The following is a 7,596-nucleotide window of genomic DNA, read 5'->3' on the forward strand; positions in this document are numbered from 1 at the left end:
AGTAGATGAGAATCTGGAATTTATTAACTGAGTCACACTGTTATGTGAGTGTGTATTACGGGCTGGGGCTGGGGCTTATGCGGGAACTTGGCCATTGGATCGGGCTCGGTCTCTGAGTACCACGGGGACCTGCCACCAGATTAAAATCTGGAATCATCGATTCCAGATTTTAATCTATTATGACGCGACGGGTTAGCGCTACTGCTAGCACTTTAGCATGTTACTTAGCCACACAAAACGCCTCTTTTAAAACCAAGATTTCACACAAAAACTTTTGTGTGTCTAAGCTCTTTAAGAAACACTTGAAACCAGTTCCTGCACTTTTAAGACAACATCTTACCTTGTGGAACATGTGGAGGTGAAGTCAACTTGGCTGCCGTGACCTTTGGCCTCTGACCATGAGACCAACCAAATGAGAATGTGGAATTACAAATGACAACTTTTCATCTATTCCATTCTTTTAGGAATCACTCCTTGCCAGATTGTCTTTGCCTACCTTCCAGACTTTCCAGCGCTTTTTCACAGACTGATTTCCTGGTTTCGACTCGGCTTGCCTCTGACCACCTCTCTTCGTCGCTGCCCTGGTAATCGCAACAGCCTCTTCATCTCCTTGAGTGCTACTGGCATTACCTTACTTGCTGCCTACTCTGCCCCCCTATGCATTCTGCCTATACCTGTTCAGTTACCTTGCTGACTGTCTTCAATAAAGATCACTTCTAACTGCTGCCTGGTTTAGTGCTGCATTTGGGTCCTACTCCTGCACACCCATTACAGATTCAGCCTGCTGTCTTTGAAATATGAGCCTTTGATAACCTTCCATATTCTCATCTTCCGTGACAATTTCTTGAACTTCCTCAAAAGTCAAAGGAGGCAGACACATGCAAATTGGTCCTTGAAAAATATATTCTTTTAAACATTATTTTTAATGTTCTTTTTAACAGTCTTTTTAACATTCTTAATGTTCTTTTTAACAGTATTTTAGCATTCCTCTTAATGTTCATAACATCCTTCTCAATGTTCTTCTCAATGTTCTTAACATTCTTCTTAACATTCTTTTTAACATTATTTATGTTCTTTTTAACATTATTTTTAACCTTCTCAATGTTCTTAACATTCTTTTTAACGTTCTTTTTAACATTATTTATGTTCTTTTTAACATTATTTTTAACCTTCTCAATGTTCTTAACATTCTTTTTAACGTTCTTTTTAACATTATTTATGTTCTTCTTAACATTCTTTTAAACCTTCTCAATGTTCTTCTTAACATTCTTCTTAACATTCTTTTTAACCTTCTCAATGTTCTTCTTAACATTCTTCTTAACATTCTTTTTAACCTTCTCAATGTTCTTCTTAACATTCTTCTTAACATTCTTTTTAACCTTCTTAATGTTCTTCTTAACATTCTTCTTAACATTCTTTTTAACCTTCTCAATGTTCTTAACATTCTTCTTAACATTCTTCTTTACATTCTTTTTAAAATTATTCATATTCTTAACATAATTTTTAACATTCTTAATGTTCTTTTTAACATTATTTTAACAGTCTTTTAACATTCTCAACATTTTTTGACATTCCTTTAACTTTCTTTTAACATTATATCAGTCTTTTATGCTGGGATTTTGTATGTCCAAATCAAATATGTATTTCAAAAAGTATATGTGAAATTGTCAGAAAAAATATATAAATAAAAAATAAATGAATTTTTAAAATAATTTTAACAAAAAAGAGTTCCAGTGAACTATCTCCTTAACTGCATTCCATTCCCAGCAATGAAATCAACATGGATTCTCCTCTGCAGTTTCTTCCATTAAGACAGGTTCCTCCATTTGAAGGATTGGGGATGGTGGTGCCAGCTCAGCAATGTCCATAGGCTGAAGTGCACATCTGGGTTCCTCCTCGGCAGCGGCCTCTGGAACACTATCTGTGGTTACAGTTGGCTCAGGCTCGCATGTTATGCACACCACATTCTGTTCAGCAAGGGGGGCTTCCTTGTAATCTTCAGTCTGTCTTGGCACAGACACGGAGGCAGTTTCTTCCATGCAGACAGATTCCTCCCTATGAAGGATTGGGGATGGTGGTGCCAGATCAGTCATGTCCACAGGCTGAGGTGCACATCTGGGTTCCTCCTCGGCAGCAGCCTCTGGAACACTATCTGTGGTTATAGTTGGCTCAGGCTCGCATGTTATGCACACCACATTCTGTTCAGCAAGGGGGGCTTCCTTGTAATCTTCAGTCTGTCTTGGCACAGACACGGAGGCAGTTTCTTCCATGCAGACAGATTCCTCCATTTGAAGGATTGGGGATGGTGGTGCCAGATCAGTCATGTCCACAGGCTGAGGTACACATCTGGGTTCCTCCTCGGCAGCAGCCTTTATTTTCTTTGAATAGAAGTCTGCAACTTTTTTGCTCAGCTTTTTCACCACTACCTCACATTTTGAAGGTGAGGCAATGTATATTTGAACATGCTCTCCCTGTGGATTTTGTTGTTTTTTTTTACGCCAGACTCTCATTTCCTCTTCAGAAGGTGAAGAGCTTGACTCAGGATCATCGTTATAGATGGGTTCTTCCGCCTCTGAAGAATCATCTGAGCATGTCTCCGAGGATTCATCACTGTCTGCATCCCCTCGAGAGGCAGCCATTTCAAGGGCTTTGAGTCTCATTTGACGGACCTTATATCCTGTCGATTTATCCGGCAGAGCAACATAAAATCGCTCTGCGGTGGATGGATCATGGCACATGGCCCTGGCCACCTGTTTTCTGTCTTTTTCTGAGAGGTGTTGGTTGGCCTGGAAGCCAGAGAAAATAAATACAAAAATGGATAGATTACAATTTGGAAATTCTATTGTATTACCAGATTTCAACTTAACCCTTTGTAGGTCACATAGGTCACACCAAGAAAGTGCTTTTTTAAATCTTTTTTTTTTGCTTTGGGTTAAATTGGCTTCCCGTGAAGCGGCTGGGATCAGAATCAGCACCTTTAATCCGAGTCCATGGTCCTCAGCCGGAAAAGGGTGGAGTACCCTCTCCGGGTCGGGGATGAGATCCTGCCCCAAGTGGAGGAGTTCAAGTACCTCGGGGTCTTGTTCACGAGTGAGGGAAGGATGGAGCGGGAGATCGACAGGCGGATCGATGCGGCGTCTGCAGTAATGCGGACCCTGCACAGATCCGTCGTGGTGAAGAGGGAGCTGAGCCGAAAGGCAAAGCTCTCGATTTACCAGTCGATCTTGGTTCCTACCCTCACCTATGGTCATGAGCTTTGGGTAGTGACCGAAAGAACAAGATCGCAGGTACAAGCGGCCGAAATGAGCTTCCTCTGTAGGGTGGCTGGGCTCTCCCTTAGAGATAGGGTGAGAAGCTATGTCTCCCAGCTGGCCTGGGAACGCTTGGGATCCCCTGGGAAGAGCTGGACGAAGTGGCTGGAGAGAGGGAAGTCTGGGCTTCCCAGCTTAGGTTGCTGCCCCCGCAACCCGACCCCGCGACCCGACCCCGGATAAGTGGAAGAAGATGGATGGATGGATGGGTTAAATAGATTTGGTTTTTGACAAAAACAAAGTGACCTCTACCAAACAGTTGAGCAGACCTACAAAGGGTTATATTTTCAATTTCATTCAATGCAATTTTGTTTATATAGCACCAAATCACAACAAAAGTTCTCTCAAGGCACTTTACACATGGAGAAAATGTATACCATACTCATCAATTAATTTAATGCTTAATTAAGTTCTTACTTGAGTGGAGACGCTGCTGCGGATTTTATTGAAGGTTATTTCTCCCTCCATGCCAGCATCCACCCATGCCAGGTTGAGGAGGTCCGTAGACTTTTGAATTTGTTTTCCAGATGTTGTGTGGAAAACATGTTCACTGCCTTCACCCTGCTGACAACAGTTGCCCTTGCACAGACTGGCCAGCCAACAATATTCCTCGTGGTTCAGGTTTAGTGCAGCTTCGCCAAATGACCGGACTGTTTTATGGTCATCCACCTTGGGAAATGAACAGAAAATTAACATGTTTCTGTGGAAAGGGTGGGGGGCATATACTGTATTATGAATATTACATGCTCCCCCTGCTTAAAAAATACAAACCAGAATGTTGTATCTTCTGCCCTTATTCCATTGCTCACAATTGACGACATTCTCCTTGGTCATATTAGTGAACACCACAGCTCTGTGTCCGGTGAGGATGGCTAGGTAGCCCATAATGTAACCCATGAGCATGCCATGTACATTATGCTTATTTCCACTGCAGGCTATGGATTCTACAAAACATACCAAGATACATACAAAAACAGATAGTTATGAATGTATAATGGACCAGTGTCCATTGGGTAGCAACATCAATACAGGCCTCCAGCATATCCGGTCAGGGTGTAAGGTTGTCAGGGGGCCATGAAAGAGCTGGTAGAGGAGGCTGAAAAGGCAAGGTACTGGTTGTGGCAACAGAAGGTTGACACATGGGGTGTAACACCTTATATAGCAGACATCCCAACTACCCCCAACCCCACGGACCAACACCCAGTGCACCCCCCCCCCCACATAATGGACCGGACCTCCCTGAAATTACTTTTTGCAGATTGGGATGTCTGAGATAGGTAAGCTGCAGGGGGAGGTGGGGAGACAACCCCAACTCTCTCCTGCCCCATCACTGGGAGATGTACTAGGTAGGGGCTGAATGGAGATTTCAGCTAACAACCCTACAGCTGACGAGGTGGACACTGGAAGATGTGCAGTAAGCAAACATGCCATACAAAAAGAACACCTGTGCAACGTAGAAGCTACCAAAGAAGAAGGAATATAATGTGAATAGTTACTTACCAAACAGTTCAGGAATCTTTTCCCTGGCAGTCATCATAAATTTGGTTTCCTGGGCTGCAGGAAGCTGATTTTCTGTGAAAACAGTGTGTCATGTACCACAAATTTATGGGGTTCTACGCCCAAATGTCTTTAGATGAAAAAATGTGTTCCTCCCCCAAACTCTCACACTCTGGCTCAAAGGCCCGCCCACTTCCTGGCCATTCATGTCCTCCTCCGCTCTTGATGCGGGTAGGTACATGGCAGCATTGTCAATCTCATGTTTTAACTATTTTGTCACATCCTGTCTGTAGTTTATGTTGAGTTTCAGTTTGTGTCTTATTTTGAAAGATTTTCTCCTTGTGTGTGTGGTTATTTTTACTTCCTGTGTGTTCCCGTATTATAGAGTTTCCCCTGTCTTCTTTTCACTGACCTCTGTCCTGTGTGTAATCACAACTTGTCTATATAGTTTTTGGTTTCAGTTCAGTTCGGTTCGAGTCTCTATTTGATTTGCCTCTGTGTTTAGTTGCCACTGTGTTGGCCACAATAAAGTAAATTTTCCAGATTCTGTCAGCCTGCAGTCTCTGCACTTGGGTTCACCTGCTCCATTTTTGTAATCATCAACCTAATAAATAGGTAATTGTTTGTTACATTTTGAACCACATCTCTGCCCTTTCTTGGTATAACGTACCTTGTGCCTTTTCATTACTGTTAATACACATTGAAAATTCCCTGGGTGGAACTGCCAGGGTGGAATTGTCAGTCCTCATTCCAAAATTATTAAGGTTGAATCTAAGTTGGAAGTCCAAGTTTTCATCTACATATATGCATTATTCAATAGATTGAAATTTGGAATGTAAGTATTTTATGTGGTAATTTTGAACTTGGAAATTATCCCATATTCCCAGTTCTCATCTATTCAATTCAATAAATTAGATTTTGGAATTATTATTACTCACATTTTTCAATTGCACATTCAATCAATCAATCAATCTTTATTTGTATAGCGCCAAATCACAACAAAGGCACTTTACACATAGACAGTGTGGGCAATATTGCACTCATGTAATGGATGGCTTTGAGATGATTCTGGTGGAGAGTTTGCTCCAGAAGGGCGCCACCTAGCTGGTGCTGACATATGTAATAGAGCTCATCGCGTAACGGGTGTGGAGGTGGTAGGACCCAATTGGATCCTTGGATCCTTTGGTCGAACTCTAGTATCCCCCGTACCGCCAAACAGTGTATATATAATGTAATTTGTTGTGATTTGACGCTATACAAATAAAGATTGATTGAATTTATTAATTACACATTACCAAACTGGAAGACAATGACAACATTTACCTGTCTTACGGCGCACCACCTTCTGCCGGTGAGTGACTACTTTACGTTGAACTTCAGCCTGGGCCCTCTTCAACTCGTACACAATTCTGGTCAGGTCTTTACGTGTTAATTTACTGGCACCCTGGAATGAGTTCTCCACATGTTTGAAAAACATGATGACGTTAATCATCATGTTCTTCACTGTTGTGGATGCATAACCCTTCTGAGCCAGGTATGTCGGCCAGCAATGGAGAAAAGTGTGCAGTTACAAGTCATTCAATCATGCTTTCAATTCAAGATTCCACATTTTATACTGCAACTGGATTACTCTGATGTATCCTTCTAAATCCAACATGTAATATATTGCACTGTATATGACAGAAAGAATACTTACGTGCGCAACTTGTCCATCTGGTTTAAAAACCTGAGGTCACCCGAGATGGAGCTGGAAGGTAGGTCAGCAGCCATGTAAAGGCAAAAGCGACGAGCATGGCTGGATGACTGCTTTGCATTTTCCCTGTCCTTCCTTCCTGTCCGTGGTCCCAGACGAAAGCTTTGAAAGTCTTGAACGATCTTTTCTGCATTCAAAAAAAGTAAATATTAGTTGTACAATCCCAAAAAAACTTAACTGTAACTTGCCCCTGGTGCCATTATCAAATCTGCAGTGCTTAGATCTAAAATTGTCTGGTCCAATTATTTTTTGATCACATAATTGTTTCGCTCCTCTATCTCCCAAATTCAAATCAATTCAATTCAATTTTATTTATATAGTGCCAAATGACAGCAAATGATTTCTCAAGGCACTTTACTGAAAGAACAGGTTTAGACCATAAACTATTTTAAAGAGATCCAGCAATTCCCACCAAGACCAAACACTACCCTTTAACAGGAGGAAACCTCAAGCAGAACCAGACTTTAGGTGGGCAACCATCTGCTTTGGCAGGTTGCGTTGAGAGAGAGAGAGAGAGAGAGAGAGAGAGAGAAAGAGAGAGAGAGAGAGGGAGACGAGGGGGGCATAATGACAACAATAACACTGCTAATAATAATAACAGTAGGACTAATGAAATAGAAAAATAAATTAAAACTTACCAAATAAAAAATTCTCCATCTTCGCCATGGTTACACGTTCCCCTTTTTGAGCCGATCGAGGTGTTTTATCTGGTGTACTTTTGGGGGTGGCTGCCTGTGACTGCATCTTAAGAAAAGTGTTCACTTTTTCTTCCACGTGCTGCAGCCTAGACAAAACATGCTCACAGTTGCATGCACATTGTGTGAACAGTGAACCAGTCGAGTGTTCAGTCTGGCCACTCAAGTGCCCTGGTAGGTTGGAGGATGGAGAACTCCCACTCTCACACGACACTGGACTCATGGATCCATTCTGAGGGGTGGAATGGGGTTGGAGAATCTGATTGATAGAAAGGTTGCTTAATGAAGAGCTTGAAGACCCAGGAACAGGGGTGGAAGGAAGTGGCTGACTGGGAGCTTG

The 7,596-nt window shown here is 42.1% G+C and overlaps 1 protein-coding gene across 1 annotated transcript in view; it reads right to left on the reverse strand.

The window, feature by feature from the left end:
- Window positions 1-3,972: 3,972 nt before the first annotated feature.
- Window positions 3,973-7,596, reverse strand: part of LOC138608264 (histone-lysine N-methyltransferase KMT5C-like) — a 9,521-nt gene continuing 5,897 nt past the window's right edge. The window contains exons 2-4 of the mRNA XM_069680803.1: window positions 7,587-7,596; window positions 4,121-4,255; window positions 3,973-3,980 (exon numbers count right to left, since the gene is read on the reverse strand). The exon at window positions 7,587-7,596 is cut by the window's right edge and continues 194 nt beyond it. Of these exons, the coding sequence (XP_069536904.1) occupies window positions 3,973-3,980; window positions 4,121-4,255; window positions 7,587-7,596 (153 nt within the window). The remainder of the gene's footprint in view (window positions 3,981-4,120; window positions 4,256-7,586) is intronic.

The sequence above is a fragment of the Semicossyphus pulcher genome, unplaced genomic scaffold (genome assembly GCF_022749685.1).
Source record: "Semicossyphus pulcher isolate SPU_LCO1_2020_fin unplaced genomic scaffold, fSemPul1.0.p SCAF_48, whole genome shotgun sequence".
In the NCBI taxonomy this organism is placed as follows: Eukaryota; Metazoa; Chordata; class Actinopteri; order Labriformes; family Labridae; genus Semicossyphus; species Semicossyphus pulcher.